The sequence below is a fragment of the Haemaphysalis longicornis genome, unplaced genomic scaffold, assembly GCF_048455015.1.
Source record: "Haemaphysalis longicornis isolate Haplotype H1 unplaced genomic scaffold, Haemaphysalis longicornis Haplotype H1 scaffold_10, whole genome shotgun sequence".
Taxonomy (NCBI): domain Eukaryota; kingdom Metazoa; phylum Arthropoda; class Arachnida; order Ixodida; family Ixodidae; genus Haemaphysalis; species Haemaphysalis longicornis.
Genome location: NW_027526204.1, coordinates 14,737,847 through 14,755,987, shown reverse-complemented (window position 1 = coordinate 14,755,987; position 18,141 = coordinate 14,737,847). Strand labels below are relative to the sequence as shown.

The 18,141-nt window shown below is 51.8% G+C and overlaps 1 protein-coding gene across 1 annotated transcript in view; it reads left to right on the top strand.

The window, feature by feature from the left end:
• The first annotated feature begins 1,762 nt into the window (after positions 1–1,762).
• The window catches only part of LOC144157618 (regucalcin-like), a 62,311-nt gene continuing 45,932 nt past the window's right edge, over positions 1,763–18,141 (top strand). Inside the window, exons 1-2 of the mRNA XM_077688446.1 lie at positions 1,763–1,928; positions 13,766–13,954. Coding sequence (XP_077544572.1) covers positions 1,763–1,928; positions 13,766–13,954 — 355 coding nt within the window. The remainder of the gene's footprint in view (positions 1,929–13,765; positions 13,955–18,141) is intronic.

Sequence of the window (18,141 nt, the reverse complement as noted above, 5' to 3'; positions counted from 1 at the left end):
AAGATGGGGAAAGGGAAGACGTTTATGCTTCTCAAATTCAAGTCACTGGTGATTTTGTACTTCATCCCTCAAATTAGAAAAAAAGCGATGTTCACGGAAGTGGTTCGTGGGCCGCGGAAGACCTGGAAATGGGTTCCTGCAATTTCTTCTTTTCCCTAAGATATCCTTCTCTTGACATCTTTAATGGTTTGTACGGCGTTGGCAAAGTGGGATTTCGTTTTCTGTCAAAGGACACCACTAAAACTACACCTTAGCCGTATTATGAAATTTAACTGCTGCAAGGCAATTTCATAAATGTCGGCAAAGTTCATTAAATTTTATATGCGGTGTGCGCGTGTATATTAAACACGCAAGTGCATCTTCGGTCAAGAAGCACCAAATATATATGTGGTTCATTGTTTGATTGATTGTAGGGTTTAACGCGCCGACGCAACGCAGGCGATGAGGCGCGCCGTAGTGGAGGGCTCCGGATTAATTTTGACCACCTGGGGATCTTTATCGTGCGCCGAAATCTCGTACACACGGGCGTTTTTGCTTTTCGCCTCCATCAGAAAAGCGGCCGCCGCGGCAGGGAATCGAACCCGCGACCTCGTGCTCAGCAGCGCAACGCCTTAGCCACTGAGCCACCGCGGCGGGTGCGGTTCATTGTTCCAGTTGATGCATGAAAGACTGCATACTTCACTGCCCTACACTGTCATGTGGAACACGACCCGAGAAAAAAATATACAAAATCTCTCTCCACAACCGTTTACTGGAACATAAGTGGAGCGGTAACCGGAACCGCCGACATCGCATGATCCCATTTTTTCGGTTCCAGATAAAAACCACAAACATAAAGAAAACAAGTTGACCGTTCCAGATAAGATCCGCTTATATGTCTCCTTACAGTTATTTTTTCGTTCGGATCCACATAAAATATGTGGATCACCCTTGTTAGCTAGAACATATATGGAACCAGACTAAGAGTGCAGTTATGGCCAAATAAAGTTCTATCATCATCATTACCACCGAGGGATCCTAGACATCTCGCGGGTGCATTGTAGCAGTTGTCTAATAAAGTTTACGGTCTGAGCAAACCATTAGATGGCACTGGGTGCCAGTGCACGAGGGTATCCATCCAAATCTACACGAGGGAAATATTCGGCTTCCAGAAGCCCTAGGATTTAATGGTAGCACAGAGGAAGTTAACTTCAGGGCTGTCGAGGCGACAAACAGAAGATTAGAATGCTGGAGACGAAAAGCGGAAAGGGGAATATTGGCGGGTACAGTTACCACCTGGAACAGAAAAAAAAAGGTTTTTGTGCCTGCCCTAAGCAGCGGTAGTATTAAACTAAGAGTATAAAAGATAAGTATATTAGTCCTTTTGGCAAGATGAGACGTCATCACCCCGCTACAACGGGGAAACCAATAGCGATCATCATCATCATCATCATCAGCCGAAATTCTTTTCACCTAACCATCGCCACCCGAGGGTCAACTAAACAGACCAATATACGCACCGAGCGCCCCAGTGTGCGCCGCAGTGTGCCCCTGATCAAAGGCGAGAAAGAAGAAGGCCCATTCGTTCGTGTTCCGAGGTTGCGGTAGCTCCAGGGCCAGCTGCGGCTGCACTATGACCGCGCATTCCCTTTGGAAGCTGGGACACTAAACACGCGGCTACGGACTGAGCGCCGAGTGGCCGCCACCCGCGCCGCAAAATTGTTCGAGATATTGCTAACCGGCAGGCCCACACCGCTGTCGGGAACAATTGGAGACGGTCGTGATGTCTGGAATACGGGTGCGCGTGGCCTCCAAGCGGCGCTGCCAGGTCGGCACGGGGCCCCACTGGGACGAGAAGTCGCAGGCGCTGCTCTACGTGGACTGCTACGCGGGATACGTGAGCCGCCTGGACCCGGAGACCCACGAAGACATCGACAACATACACTTCGGTGAGTCTACGTTTTCTGGATCGCAACGGCAGTTATATTAGCATAATACCATTTATAGCCTTACTAGTATTGGTGGTAGTACTAGCAGAAATTCTTTGGATTGCAAAACGGCAGTTCGAGGTAGGAGCGGGATAAAAATACGCACGAGCATGCACAGGTAGAAACAAGGACACCCTCTTTTCCCGCCAAAACTTTTTGCATATTTTCACTGTGTTGCCATTCACTCACTCGCAACGAGTCTTAGTAGCTAGCTTTTAGTTCACTCTAAAACCAGCCGTAAACTTTCCTATGTAATTCTTGAGCGCTGCACTCCCATCTTGCTCAAGTGCTTTTTGTTCCTCAGCCTCAGGTTCAGTGGAGAAGCGTCGCGTTTTGTTCAAAGTATTTATGATACCTGAGCTCCCCAGGCATCGCTTGCTCCAACCAAGCGACTATTTTGGCGCCGTCGTTGTCTTTGGAAGCGGTTGAGGTGCAGGACTGTTCGTTCTGTCTATTTGAAAATGTCCATATCGCGTCGATTTCAATCGTCACGTAGTTTCACTTACGGAGTTTCCGACCAATTCCATGAACAACAAGCGCCGCCCCGCATGATTTCTGCTGCGTCACAACTATGGCTTCTCCTTTCAGCCAAACAAACTCCACTAAAAACGAAAATAAATCAAATCAAAAGAAAAACTCCGACCTCCTTTCGCGGGAACCCCTGTGTAGATGCGACGCATAGGGGGTTCACGTTGCAGCGTTGGACAGCGGAGGAATGGCGCTGGAACGATGGAGCGGAGCGGCGCAGGCACCGCGTTTTATAGCGCGCATAACGGTGAGGGGACGCGCCAGCGCCAGTGCGTCTGCCGCGGCTCTGACGCAACACAATCCAACACAATCCACTTTAATCCAATCCAATCCAAATTCAATCCAATCCAAGCCAAGGCAAGCCAATCCAAGCCAAACCAATCGAATCCAATCCAATGCCTCTCGCGAGGGAGTGTTCGCTATCGGAGAGGAGAGGGGGTGAGCGGCGGAGAGCGCAGCTGGCGCGGCGAGGAGAATGGGGGAGGGGCGGACGCTGACGGCGACAACGCCGGTTGCAGGGACAAGGCGGGTGAATGAGATGCGTTGCATCTAAAAATTAGTGACCCTCCACTCTGTGAAGAAGGATGACCTGCAAAGCTGGATGAAGTCCACGAAGTGCACGAAACAAAAAACGTTTATCCTAATTTGCGATGGAGCATGCTTCCTAATGAGCTGAATGAACCTCTGACGGAACCAAGATTTGTTCCTGCAGATAAACATGGAACTGCCTGTGTCCCTCTAGCGTCGTAAACATCTTACTATTTGTGTAAGGCCCGGTTGAGACTGTTGCCGCAACTGTCGTAATATCTTTAAAAAATGACGTCAATTCCCGTCTCAGCTAACCTAACTGCGTGATATAGCATTTTTTAAGTCCATAGATCACGATACGGGTTTTGCGTCGGTAATTTCAACATAGCCTAGCACACAAACCCAATTCGTTCTACCACTAAGGACCCCGGACAGGTCCCATTGGTCCGTTTAATGCCCGCGGCCTAACCTCACACCAGCGCAATGGCAATGCCATTCATCAGTAAGGGCATAAAACCTATAGTTATTCTCCACTATTCTCCACGACAAACCTCCGCATACACAGACCGGCAACCAGTCTTGTGCGCGTCCCTAAAAGTGACAGACGCCGTCGAAAATATCCGCTGAAAGCCCTCTGAAGAAGTGATATTGGCTCACGCCGGAGTTCCAAGCGGGAAAGTTGCGGTTCATTCAGGAAGGATTCGCCGCTACTCCACGAGTCGAATTTGAGGCGGTAACGGCAGTGCAGCAGCTTTCCATTGTTTTTTCACCCATTCGCGCTTGTGTTCGGGCCAACGCTTCAATTCTTGCCCTTCTTCCTCGAAACGAACGGCATGCATCCGTCCCATAATGATTTACAACCTAGAAGGCTTTGCGATCTATTCTCGCGCACAAACATGTGCCTGTCCGTTTTCGTTCCACCTCGTATGCATCTTAATGTGTTTGTAAGATGTCTGTGCAACACATCAACCCACACCCGAACCACTCGATTGAGAAGAGCAGCTGACTAACGGCATTGAGCCATGTAATTTCGACATCTAAATCTCCCACCAGCACAATCGGGATTTCATCGGTAGAGGCATGAAGCCTAGCTGTGCGTGCGCGCCCCCTTTTTTCTACCCGCAAAATTTGCACGCATAAACCGGCTACCGGTGATGGCGCATACTTAGGCGTGAAAGACACCGGCGAAAATGTCACTCGGAAGGCCTTCCAAGCTGAAAAAGAAATATGGGCTCAAGCTCGCGTTCCAACCGGGGAAGGTTCTCTTCTACCGGGAGGGATTTGCAGCTACTTGGCGAAGTGATGGAGACGGCGGGTGTCGGTCGTTTGAGAGGGCAGTGTTTTCAAGCCATTACCTGGGCTTCGCGGCAGCGGCGTCTAGTTATATCTGCGCAACCGAGAGAGCGAACGCGGCAGCTACAAAAGAAAGTTAGCGTGAAGTGGAGCGAAGGGAGAAGTGGAGTACAACACGTGCGGGTACGGCATCGTCCCTCTCACTGCCTTTCCCGCACACATGTTTCATGTATCGCCACCAAGGAGCTCCCTCCCCGTGACACTTTCCCCAGTCGCTGTTGTATTCTCCACTAATCCAAAGCCCGTGACGTTTGCGCGGTGAGTACAAACACGATATGCGACAACATACTCTCTGCTCCCTCGTACGGGGATAATCCGAACTACGTGACAGTTGCGGGGGAAGTCAAAACATGTTTTGAAACATGCTGGTCGGCGGCGGCGGCGGCGCACTGCTAGGTAGCAGCAGAGTAGCGCATGCCGCCGCGCGTTCGCTGATCACGCGAAAACTTCCTGAGGTGCAGCAGAAATGCATTGTGACCGTGAAGACTGCAGCTCGCGCTGCGCACAAATTTCATATTTCTTTACGCCCATCTGTGCTTCTGTTTATTTTTCGCTGTCATCTGATAACCGCACTGCCGCCGTTAGCTGCCGACTGCGCATCTTGCCAAAGGGGCATCGGTGGAGGAGAGAGGGAAAATAGTTGTGAAAGAGGTATCAACGGGGGTGAGGAGGAGCCTTGGAGCGGCGCCGAGTAAATCGATGACACCAGAATGAAAACTGGGGGTTTAGACATACTCCTTTGCAGTAAAAAACAAACCTGAATATCACGATCAACATTCACTGTCTCCCAGAGGCAGGGTGCGCTATCGCTAGCGATAATGCGCTCCGCCTCTACTAAGCATCCCGCTAAGGCGGTGCAACGAACAGGCCTCAAACCGAGAGCAAAGGATCTGCGTCCCAATCCCGGAAGGCCGCCTTGATTGCTTTGCATGTTGTTGCCAAGCAAGGCCGCAAAATCGGTCCGAGTTGGACCGACAATATGGGCGAGGAGCAAGGGTGTCCCCTAAAGCTTCGTTTTAAAGCGAAGCTTCCTGTGCATCACTAATGGCGTCATACTGCTTATTTATCTCTCTAAGCTCGACAGCAAATAGACGTCATTAGTGCAGATGTCACAAAGGCGTTCGATTAAGTCCCTCACAGCAAATTAATTTTTAAGCTTCAGCAACTAGGACTTAGCTCAGATATACTAAATTGTATAGCCGCGTATTTAAAGAACCGTAAACAAAAAGTACGTGTCGATGATTGCACATCTAGTTCATTGAAAGCATTGTCCGGTGTCCCACAGGGGCCTATTCTGAGTCCTCTGCTGTTTTTAATATTTATAAATGATATTTCAGGAATTGTCGAAAGCCCGGTTAAAATGAAAAGTTTTGCAGACGATTGTTTAATTTACACTCCTGTAACTAGCACAAACGACCAAATCAAAATTATGCGATGTCTGAAACCCTTGCATACTTGGTGTCGCGGAAGCTACCGCGAGTCACGGCCCAGAGCCCTAGACGGAGCGATACGTGTTTCTTTATTCGCTGTCTTCGAACAACTACCGATGATGATCGTGGCTCGTGCTCACGCCCGCTTCGTCCTTCTTTTCTACATCCTCCCGCGGGCCCAAGATGATTAGGCGGCTGATTCTAACAGATAAAGTTTTTGCACTGGACGGTTTATCGCGTGACCCGTTGCTGTCCGCACCGAGCACGCTCTAGCGACGCCGTCGACGCCGTGGTGCAGCATTGTCACTCGTCCCAGCTTCCACTGCATTGGCGGAGCGTTGTCGTCATGCACTATTACGACGTCGCCCACCTTCAGCTGCGGTGAAGTTGCCTGGGGACAGCTGTGAGCCGAACGCAGTAACAGCAAGTATGCGTTCCTCCATCTGCGCCATAACTCAGCCGTCAGCCTTTGATGGTAGCGTGCTCGTCGCTGCAGGTCAGCTGGGGTTGACGACGTCTCGGTCACCGCTAACTCTTGGGGCATGCAGAGCGCACGCCTGCCTGTCAGGAAGTGGGAAGGCGTAAGTGGCACTCCTTCATCGGGGTGGTCTTCGACGTAGGTTAGAGGTCGGCTATTAATAACAGCTTCCACTTCGCAAAGGGTGGTGGACAGAGCTTCGGCAGTAAGGCTACTGCGCCCAAGGTAACGCTTGAGAACGTCCTTGGTGGAGCGAATGAGACGCTCCCACCAACCACCCCACCAAGGGGCTCGCTCAACGATGAATTTCCAGTGCACGTTGAGCCCAGTCGCATATTCTTGAAGGGCTGACGCAGCGGCCTTAAATGCTCGAGCGCAACTCTGAAACGACTGAGCGTTGTCAGAGTAAACAGTGTTCGGTATGCCGCGTCTTGACACGAACCGACGGAAGGCCAGTAGCGTCGTAGCCGCTGTCATATCCGACGTCAGCTCCAAATGTATGGCACGAGTGACAGCCCATGAAAAAAGCCGCCCGCATCTTCCCACGGGGGGAACTCGAGTAAATGCGTCGCATCTACTCGAGGCAAGCAAAGCATCACGTCAAGCGAAAGCCAAGCAAAGACGCCCTTGACTGAATTCCGAACGCGCGCTCCGCCGCTTATATACGTTGAAGGGACTGCGTAAGCCGGTCCCAGTCGACGACGTTGGCGTACTTGTAAAGCGGCGAGGACCCTAGGTGTTTGAGCCAAGCGCGGATGTTGCTTCGCCGGAGAACGGCACACCGGTTATATGCGGAGCGCGCCCGAAGGAGAGGAAACCGCGGAAGAGAGAGTACTGCACATGCGCCGGCCCCAGCGCGTCTGCCGCGGCTATGACGCAACGTGCCGCGGCTATGACGCAACACAATCCAACACAATCCACTTTAATCCAATCCAATCCAAATCCAATTCAAGCCAAGCCAATCCAAGCCAATCCAATCCAAGCCAATCCAATCGAATCCAATCTAATGCCCTCGCGAGAGAGTGTTAGAATCCAATCCAATGCCCCTCGCGAGAGAGTGTTCGCTTTCGCCTCGACTCGACGCGCATGCGCAGTGAGCGTGCGGACTACGGACGCCAACGCGGGTGACATCGTGAGTTACTGAAATGCTCTGCATTTAATAATAAAATGTAGGCTTTTGCCGGAGGAGCTTTTCCACGCACGGAGAGTGGTCCACAGAAATCCAGGCCTACCACAGAGAACGGGTGTGCTGCCGTGATTCTGTCGCTTGGCAATGGAGCAAACGGTGCAGCTTGGGCAGTCAGCCTCCGGCGTCTGCACGTCAGACATTGGGCCAGCACCCTTTTGACGGTTTGGCGTCCCTTCACAATCCAGAAACGTTCTCGTGTCTCCGTGAGCGTGGCTTCGACTCCACCGTGAAGAGTGTGGTGATGGGCCGCCAAAACAACGAGGTACGTAAACTTGTGCCGCGCAGGTAGCAGAATCGGGTGCTTGACGTCGATGCTGCAATTCAATTGGTGTAATCGGCCTCCTACGCGGAGCAGACCTTCGTCATCCATGAAGGGTGAAAGTCGAAGCACCGCTGATGTAGAAGGAACGGTCTGACCGACTGACAGTGCGCGTACTTCAGTGCTGAATAACTCCAGCTGTACGTGCCGCATCCAGTAGCGTTCGGCCTTCATTATCTCAGTTGCTGTGAGGGGACCGCTTACTGATGGCCCTCGCCGCTGGGCATTTTGCAGAAAACGTAGAATCCAGGCCGTGACCCGCAAAAGGCGCCTGAGGGTGCTGTAATTCTCTACGGTCAGTAGCTGTTCGTGCTTTGTGACATCGCAAGGGCAAACCAAAGTTTCCTGTGACACTGCGAGCTCCTTCGGGTCAACATGATCAATCTGCGTTTCAGGGAACTCCTGTTTTGGACCTAGGAGCCACGAAGGTCCGTGCCACCATTGGGTTGAGTGCAGAAGAGCCGCCGCCGATATACCTCGTGTGAATAAATCTGCCGGGTTGTCTTTCCCGCTGCAATGGTTCCAGTCTGTAGGAGCAGTTAGTCGTCGTATTTCGGCCACGCGGTGTTGTACGAACTGGTCACGCTTTGTGGCGGCGCTAGTAATCCAGTGCAGCGCGACAAGAGAGTCCGTCCACAAACTGACGGGGGAGTCTTCCAGAATTGCAGTTGTTTTGGCATAACGTACGAGTCGTGCTCCAATAACGCAGGCAAGAAGCTCTAGCCGAGGCAGGGAGATGGGCTTGATAGGGGCGACTCGGCTCTTGCTAATTAACAATCTGGTGTCATATAGGCCATTGTCACCCAGCTTTCGGACGTATAGAGAAACGCCGTAAGCTCGCGGGCTTGCATCGCAAAAAGCGTGGATCTCGATTGAACCCTCCACATCGAACGAGTGCGAGAACATGAACCGTGGAACCTGGACCTCAGTCAACTCTGTTAATTGGGCGCACCAGCTGTTCCATCGCGCTTGTTCGTCATCTGGAAGGCGTTCATCCCATGAGCGGCTCTTCTTCCAGAGGTCCTGGAACACAAGCTTGGCCGTTACGGTGAATGGTGCAAAGTATCCCAAGGGATCATACATCCTCGCAAACGTCTGCAGCACGGTGCGCTTGGTTGACGGATTGGCTGCCGCAAATTCTGGTGCGTCCTTCGTCGACAGGTAAATGCAGTCTCCAGCACGCTCCCATGGGACTCCCAGCACCTTCATCCTGATTGCGTCTCCCGCTTCATTTTCGATTGCGACGTTGTCCCGCACAAACTGATGTCCGAGCTCCTCTGAGTTTGATGCCCATTTTCGTATCTCCATTCCGGCCTCGGAGAATATTTTGCGAGCTTCCTCGTACACTTGAATTGCCTTTTCGACGCTAGGTACACCAATTATGAGGTCATCCACGTAGAATGCCCTTTCCAGCAGCGCTACTGTTTCCGGGTACTGCTCCCGACAGGCCTGGAGATGGTGGCGAATCGTGGCAGCCAGAAGGAATGGGCTGGATGACGCGCCAAACGGTACACGGGTCATCCTCCAGGTTACAATGGGGGACGCCGGATTATCTCGCGTGGGCAGTCGTTCCACCCAGAGGAATCTCAACGCGTCGCGATCTTCTGGTCGAATCAGCAACTGCAGGTACGCCTTTTTTATGTCTGCGACAATGACAACAGGGTGACAACGAAAAGTCATGAGCAGCTGAACGACTTCGACCCCAAGCTTCATGCCCTAGCAAAGGACGTCGTTTAGGCATGGCTGGCCGGCTATATGCGAAGAAGCGTCGAACACTACTCGGAGTTTTGTTGTCACTGCGTCCTTTCGGATGACGGCATGGTGGGGCATGTAATACAAGTTATCGCCTGGACTCTGCTGTTCCGCAACTTGTTCCGCGTGGTTTTCGTCAAAATATGCTCGAATTGCCCTGTCATACTGCTCGAGCAACTCAGGTTGTTCCCGGAATCGGTTCAGTTGCGTTCGCAGACGGTGCTCCGCGAGCTGACGATTGTCGCTGCCAGGAGGTAAACCAGGAGCCTGGATCATGAGCGGTACTTGGTACCGGCCTTCGATACGGGTGATTTTTCGCTCGAACGTTTCCATCGGGCTATCCTGCAGCGACTTTTGGTGACTCGGGTCATCAATGCCAATGGCATCCAGCCGCCACATGGCGGACGCGTCAAAGTCCAAATGTCCGGGTGAGGTGCACGACAGGAACATGGCACTGGTAAAAGGGCAGGCGGTAGAAGCGAGCCTTCCTTGAACGGTCCAGCCTAGAACTGTTTCTACCGCTGTGAGGTCTCCGTTGATTCTGTCCACCCTGCCCGTGGCCACCTTCCAGTAGGCGTCGGAACCAACCAGTACGCTGATTTCATTTGCCTTCCATGTGCTCTGATGGAAGGCGTCGGCTATGTCGTACCGCTTTTCTATAAGGGTTTTTACGGTCACGTTGTCGAGTTCCGGGCTCGTAAGGGAGCAGATCTTCGGAACCTCTAACGCTTCCAACACGACCGACCTTCCACGAGCTTGTCCGCGTAGCGTCACCTGTACTCGCCGGCACCGTAGAACCTTGGGTGACTTCGCAGTACCGAACGTTACTAAGGATAGGTCTTCCGTGCCGAGAACCGTGCATTTCAGGGCCTTAGCCGCATCCTGGCGAATGAAGGTGCGTTGGCTGCCAGTGTCTAACAGCACTCGAACAACAAGGCGTCGCCGTACACCCTCTGCCAAGGCTCGGGGCGTCTGGAGCAACACGGACGTTGCCCCGGAGTGTCCGCTCGAAGCCGTCATGACAGCAGGTGCGCTTTCTCTAGCTTGTACCCGGTGTGTTGATCTGGGCGTGCTGCTGCCAGTCGGATTGAACAAGTCACACAGGACGGTTAGGTGGCGCCGATTGCAACTGCTGCAGGTCAGGTTGCGGGAAGCTCTGCACTGACGCGCCACGTGGTTGCGTCGGCCGCACCGAAAACAGCAATGAGCGTTGCGTAATCGCGTCCTCTTCTCGTTCGCCGACATGTCAACTAGGCAGTCCGCCACCTTGTGACCATGGCTGTCACACAAGGGACACGCTGGTATCGTTACGGACTCGGACTTCGCAGTCAAGGCTGACGCTGAGGGGACGGGTGCCTCCGGTTGCGCTGGAGAGATCAAGTCGGCGTTTTGGACGGATCGACGAGCTGCGTTGGAGGGAGGCTGTCCTTGTCTTCCTTCCTCGCGAATTTCGATTTGAATTCTTAGGAATTCCATTAGCTCTTTCACTTGGCCAGCTCCTTGTTGCCGCGTCGCGGATTCGTCCGTTAGCCCCTTGTCCGTCTCCTTAACCCTCTGCCGGTACATTAGAGTCAGGTCGTCCGGCAGGCATCGGAGGAGCACACGGTTCAGAATTACGGCGTACTGCTCTCGCGGAACTCCCAAGGCTTCGAGGGCGCTGTCACGGAATTGCACCTTGTCGTACATTTCGCGGAGCCTCTCGATGTCCATTGAGCTTCTGATCGGCTTCGTTGCCATGAGTTGATCAATGTGCTCGTTGATGAGCAAGTCTCGTCGGCCGAACCGCTGAACTAAGGTCTTCACCGCGAGGTCGTAGTTCGCGTCAGCAAGCCGGATTCCCTCAATGGCTCGTTTGGCGTCGCCGATCAAGTATGTCAATAAGTACTTGAACTTCTCAATCTTCGGCAGCTCGGCATTTTCGTGGATGGTCACATTAAAATGATCCCAAAACGCTTGCCAGTCGTGCAGATTTCCCGAAAACGCTGGGATCTGGAGCTTGGGAAGCATAACCTTCCGATGACGTGAAGCATGCGTGTGCCCGCCTGACGCACCCGTGGGAGCAGTAATTGGAGCTGCTGTCCCTCCGCTGGCGCTGGAATCGGTCGCGCTGGGCGCTTGCTGGGCGTTTCGTAGGAGGAAGCGTGCTTGAGAGACGGCGTAGGATATCTTGCGCGTATACTCTGCCGCTCCTTCGAGCTCCTGCTCCAGCCCGTCGTCATCCGTGGCATCGGCGATTTTCTCGTTGAGGGCGGTGAGCTCAGCGTCTTGCTGCACGATGTAGTCGACGTGGGAGCTAAGGGTCGCCGCGTCGGGAGAGGGCTGCTGCAGCAGGTCATTCAGCTGGTTGAGAGCTCGCGTGACGCCGCTCCTGACGACGCCACGAGCCTTCCGAAGGCGGTCGATGGACGAAGCCATGCGGATGATGCTCCGAAGGGCGATTTCCCGGGTTGATCGGCACCAAAGGTGTCGCGGAAGCTACCGAGAGTCACGGCCCAGAGCCCTAGACGGAGCGATACGTGTTTCTTTATTCGCTGTCTTCGAACAACTACCGATGATGATCGTGGCTCGTGCTCACGCCCGCTTCGTCCTTCTTTTCTACACTTGGTGCGTCCAGTGGAGGATGGAAATTAACTTTTCAAAGACTACGTTCATCCATCTAACCAAGAAGAAATCTGTACTCGCTTATGATCATAAAATTGGACATAACTTTCTGACCAGAACACACAGCTTTAAATACTTGTGGGTGACTATTACCAGCGATTTGGGGTGGGACACTCACGTTGAGGAGGTGTGTTCAAAAGCCTACAGAAAGTTCTTTTACTTGAGAAAAAAACTCGAACATGCCCCTAGAGATGTCAAATTACTTTCATATGAGACATTTGTTCGACCTATTTTGGAGTATGCGTCATCTGTATGGAGTCCTTATTAGCAGTCACTGAGTGATAAACTAGAAAAAATTCAAAGGCAAGGAGTGCGCTTTATTTGCTCACGGTACCGGAGGACAGATTCCGTCACAAACTTTTTAAAATCATGCAACTTAGAACTCCTGCAAGTGCACCGCGAAAAGCAAAGTATAAAACTCCTGTTTCAAATTATAAGGGGCGAAATAAAAATAAATAAAGACACATACATACAACCTCCACCCAAACGAGGAGCTCGGTTGAACCATAGTAACACAATAAGGCCTTTTTTGGTCCGTCTAGACTGGTTTAAAATTTTTTTTCCTTATAGCATAGAAGGGTGGAATAGACTTCCAGAGTATGCTGTTACTAGTTCGAATGTCAAAGCGTTTGAGTGTTCGCTAGAATTATACTACCGGCAACACGAAACCTAATGTCTGTCTTGTGATTGTGTATTGTTTTCTGGTTTGTATTCCTCCCTGTGATGACCTTCAAGTGAGGGGTACAGTATCCATAAATAAATAAACAAATAAATAAAAAGCCAACTTAGTATCAGACGTCTAAAAATCGCTCTCCGTGCTATCCCTCGCGCTGTGAAGCCGACGTCTATCCGATTGCGCCATTCCGACTGTGCCGAAGAAGTTTGGATTTCGCACTTAAACTCGGGTTTAAACTATCTGCCTTAAGACTGAAGCTACAGCGCAGTAAAAAAAATAGCAGGGGCCTTAGCTCGGCTATGCCAGGATATAGGTAGCGTGAGCTAAGGTTCAGCTGGTTATCCTTAGGTTTCCTGGTTGTCTAGGATTATCTGATTATCATGCTTACTGCTGCTAAAATGATTTCCAATCCAATACAATAGAATAAAATCGTGGCGGCGGTGGCTGAGGAGTGCCAGCTGTGTGCCGGGAGACGTCACTGCTCCCCGCGCATGCGCAGCACGGCTCTCCAGAAGCCACGCGAAACTGTTTAACCTCGGCCAGTGTAGCTCCCCCTACAAAACGCCCACAAGGACAAGAAAGGGACATACGCAATCATGACTTCTCACAATTCCGTAACACGGAAAACATTTATATACATGTAAGCTACCGTAACACAACACCTAAAAGCAGATAAACAAATATATAAACGCTGTACACTTATTCCCTCCGCCGTTGCCGTCCAGCGCCAGCGCGTGCTTCGTTTAGCTACGCAAGTGCTTTCGCGGTTAGAGATTAGAGGTTTTACAGCGCTGCAGCTTGAGTCAAGTGGAACCAGCTAGCCCAGGCTTGATCCCTCTCGTAGAAAACGGGCTCTGATTTTGCTTTCCTGTTCGGGTGTGCAGAGGGCACCGTTCCGTTCGCCATCCCGCTGGCAAACCACACCCACAAGATCGTGCTCGGTCACAACCACTACGTGAAGGTGACCGACATGAAAAAAAGGAATGAGGAGCTGATCGCCATGGTGGAGACGGAGAACTCCGGCACGCGAATCAACGACGCCAAGTGCGACGCCTCGGGAAGGCTCTGGACCGGTAATTCATCATCATCACCACAATCATCACCATCCTTGCTGCGTGAACTGGGAGACGAAGGCCTCCCCCAAAGATCTCCAGTGACGCGTATCGAGCCCTAGCTAAATCCACCTTTCCCCCGAATTTTTGTAGTTCATCCCTCCACCGAGTCCTGATTTATTGATTGTAGGTTTTTTTTTTTCAGGGTTTAACGTGTTAACGCGCCGACGCAACGCAGGCGATGAGGCGCGCCGTAGTGGAGGGCTCCGGATTAATGTTGACCAGCTGGGGATCTTTAACGTGCTCCGAAATCTCGTACGCACGGGCGTTTTGGCTTTTCGCCTCCATCAGAAAAGCGTCCGCCGCGGGCGGAACTCGAACCCGCAACCTCGTGCTCTGCAGCGCAACACCTTAGCCACTGACCCACCGCGGCGGGCTCCACCGAGTCCTTGACCGACGCCGAGCGCATTTACCGTCAATTAACAACCACCGCCCCGCTCCGCCTAACGGGATATCCCCGTGTTGTTCCTCATGCGCATGGCGTATCCCGCCCACGACCATATTTAGTTAATTTGAACTAGAATGTCTTCCCAACGAGTCTGTTTCCTAATCTACGCTGCTAGTTTTTATCCTCAAGTGTGACCCTTGATTTCTATCGCGGGTACACGCGTACGTGGGTGCGGCATTGCTTCTAAAACGTCATGCTACAGCGTGTCCATGCGCGTTCATATCAACTCTCGATGTCTACAGGCGTACGAAAACTTCAAGCGCTGTAGTCGCGCTTCAACTAGGTAACAGCGCATTTTTTGATCTGTGCCTGTCACCAGAATCAGGAAGCCCACTGGGCTCGCGTTAGGGGCACGGTGTAAGATACACTTTTAGATGTCGACACGGCTGCCCAAAAATCTGTGAAATAAAGTTGGTGGGGCCGCGCGTAGACCTTTGATTGAAAGGACATCTGGGGGCAGAACTCTAAACTAAGCTTCGCAGCGTCCTGGGCTTCAAGTGGCTCGGCCAGGGAGAAAGAAGTATTTGAGGGAGGGGAATCTGCTGGGCTGGGACAGCGGGGGCCGGCTGCGCGTTAATGTCACTGTCTGGCGAGGAGAAAATTCTGCTTGCGGAGCAGCGCAATAGATGACGCGTCAAGCGCGTTGCCGTAGTTTACAGGTTCTTCTACGGACGCGACGAACGACGAACAAAAATTGTAGTATCATCGAATATATTATCAGAATTGCCAGATTTCTTTCTGTAAAATAAATAAATAAAAGTGATGGACGTTTAGCAGCAGTGATTAATAAATACTGTCCTAGTTAAAAGCCCTACCGCGCTCGAAACGAAGAACAACAAGGAATTCCGGAGCGGACGTTTTCTGTCGACGCCGCCTTTCCGCCACGAGTGGTTCACTCTCGGGCTCGGGGCTGGAGTCTCAAAGGGCGGCGGGCGAGGGCGGCAGCCTTGACCAATGGGGTCCCGGAATAGGGACTGCACCTGTGTGGAGGGCCTCAGGCGCTAACTCTCTTTTATTCTTATAAAAAAATTTTCACTCCTTCTCGTCCTCTCGCTGGCTTCTCAAATTTGCGCGCGCTTTTTATGTTGCACAGCCAGGGCAAGGAAGTTAGGACAGCCTAAATACAAACTTATGGCAAAGACGACAATAAACGTCATTCACTGGAACTAATCATACCTAGATTCTGCACCAATTGTTGTTTTTTTTATTGTAGGTTCCGTTCTAAAAAATTGGCCGCATATCTGCTCCTTTAGTTGCAAATGTCGACAATGGACGATAGTCTATATCGACTTTTGCCAAGTAAATGCCTCCCTTCGCTTTCCCGCTAACCTCTCAAGTTCTTCTTGCGTCGCGCTCCTCCCAAAGTAAAGACGCCAAATGTTTGCCTAAATCATTTTAAATGTACCGCGTTCGACTGCTCCACGCCGGGCTTCTTTATGCAAACGCTGCCGTACGGCGGAGACGCGCGTGAATGGAGACGCCCATTTCAGCGTTTATAGAACCGCGTTGCCCTAATTTACGTGCGTTCCAAGCAGAACGTGGAACCTATCTAGTGTAACCTTTCGTAACTGCTGCCGGTTGATTTTTTAAAATGGCGCCAGAAGCTATAGTGGCGCGGGCGGCAGCAGGCGACGGCGGTGTGAATTTTTTCTGCAGTTGAAATATTTAATTTGGCAAAGATCAAGCATGTATGACTTTTTATGAAGAAACGCTGCAAATATAACTTCTGTATTAATTTGTCGTCTTATATTTGCGTAATATCTTGTTCTTGTTGAACAATGTTGACTAGTTTGAACATTACACCGGTCTTGGGTAGATTTAGCTGTCACTATATAAGACGTATTGCGCTGGCGTTGTTTTACTTTGGCCGGGTGGCTGAATCGAATCACAGACAGACAGACATACAGACATACAGACAGACCAAAATTTTTGGGTTTAAGAAGCCCAAGAAAGAATATCGTCTTTAAAAAAAATCAAAGCCCCTTCGCCTAACGACAACGATGTTTGAAACGCGATGACTTCTTCCGCCGCAAACCGACTCCACTGAAAGTCCAGTCGCGCGAGGGATTCGTCCGCATCATATGCCCATGACGGCAGCCGGCTATGCGCTGACTCACCTTGAAGCGGCGAGCCCCTTGCCTTTGGCGCCTCGCGACAGAGGGCGCGGCGGTGCAGTGCCCGGCGCCGTAACTTCAACGCGCCGACAGGACAAGCCCTGGTGCCCCTCCACCATAATTATTGCTCCGTGGGCTCGGCCTACTACTGTCCGAAGCAAGGTGGTCCGCAGGCACCCGCGGTATGCGTATAAAACAACGGTGTTTCTGTAAGCTCACACAACGCAGCCTTAAGGTGTGTTTTATTGCATTGTTTAAACAGCTGCGAGGGTTGGGGCGTCCTAAGTCTATTTAGACGCGCGCAACCCCTCTAAACATTGGACACCGGCAGTGACCTTGGCAACATCGCTTCGTCTCCGCTGCTTCCTGGTTGAACTTACCCGAGTTGTGCAACGTCATTTACGACAAAGAAACATCAGCGTACTATCCGCTAGTTTAATCCATTTCAGAAACTGGGCTACTTTCCTTGTATTTCGGAACGTTTTCCGGCAGCGGACGCTTTCTTTTTGCTGCTGCTTGTACTGAGTAGCTGGGGGGTTGTAGCCAACGGTAAAATCGACGGTACTGCATCGTTTTCACCTCTTCGACATTCAGTAGTCCTTCCCCTCCAAGCTCCGAAAAGTACCCTTTCGCACAACCGCACTCTCAGAGAAATGCTGACTGCAAGCATAGGTCGGCAAACTCACTCATGAGTGCCCTCACACACCCCAGACTCACTACTCACGAGTGAGTGGTGAGGGAGCCTCGCTGTCGTTTTGGCCTGCTGAGTGCGAGTGTGATCGCCACTCACGGTAAGCCCCATTCACCACTCGCGAGTGCGAGTTCCGCTTGCGGCGAGCCCCGCTCAGCACTCGCGAGTGCGAAAGCCAATCGCGGTGAACCCCACTCACCACTCGCGAGTGCAAGTTGCACTCGCGGTGAGCCCCAGTCACCACTCGCGAGTGAGAGTTCCACTCGCGATGAGCTCCAGTCACCACTCGCGAGTGAGAGTTCCACTCGAGGCGAGCTCAACTCACCACTCATGAGTGGCGAGTGAACGTGCGCTTCTTGCGCGATATGCGGGGCTTACCGGGGTGAGCATCACTCGCTGTTGGCATTTGTCGCAGGAGCTACATGCTGTGGTAATTGCTGCTGGCGATATCCTCTCGTAGGCACAGCCACTAGTTAATGGAACGACTGCCTTTAGCTTCGGAATATGTGGGTACTATCCTTTATAATTAAGGCACCGTGGAACCAACTCTCCAGTGACCTGTTGATTGAGGAATACGATTTGGATGCACGCCTGACGCCATTATGGGCTGATACTCTCACTGTCATTACTCATTGAGGGGCTGTTGTGCGTGTTGTGAAATAAGTGGATATCATTCTCTCGTGCCCCACTATCATCATCAGAAGTATGTTCGATTAAAGGCATCATCGGGAGGGGCTCCGAGGCTCGTCCCTTTCTCCACATATTTTGGTGCCGAAACCCGGGAGAAGGGACCTCCAGAGGTGAGCTACAGCGAGCGTATTTCGCTTTTGTTCGACCGCCTTCTTACCTCTGGAGATCGGGAATGAAGCCGCACAGGAAGCCTCCAACTCGGAGA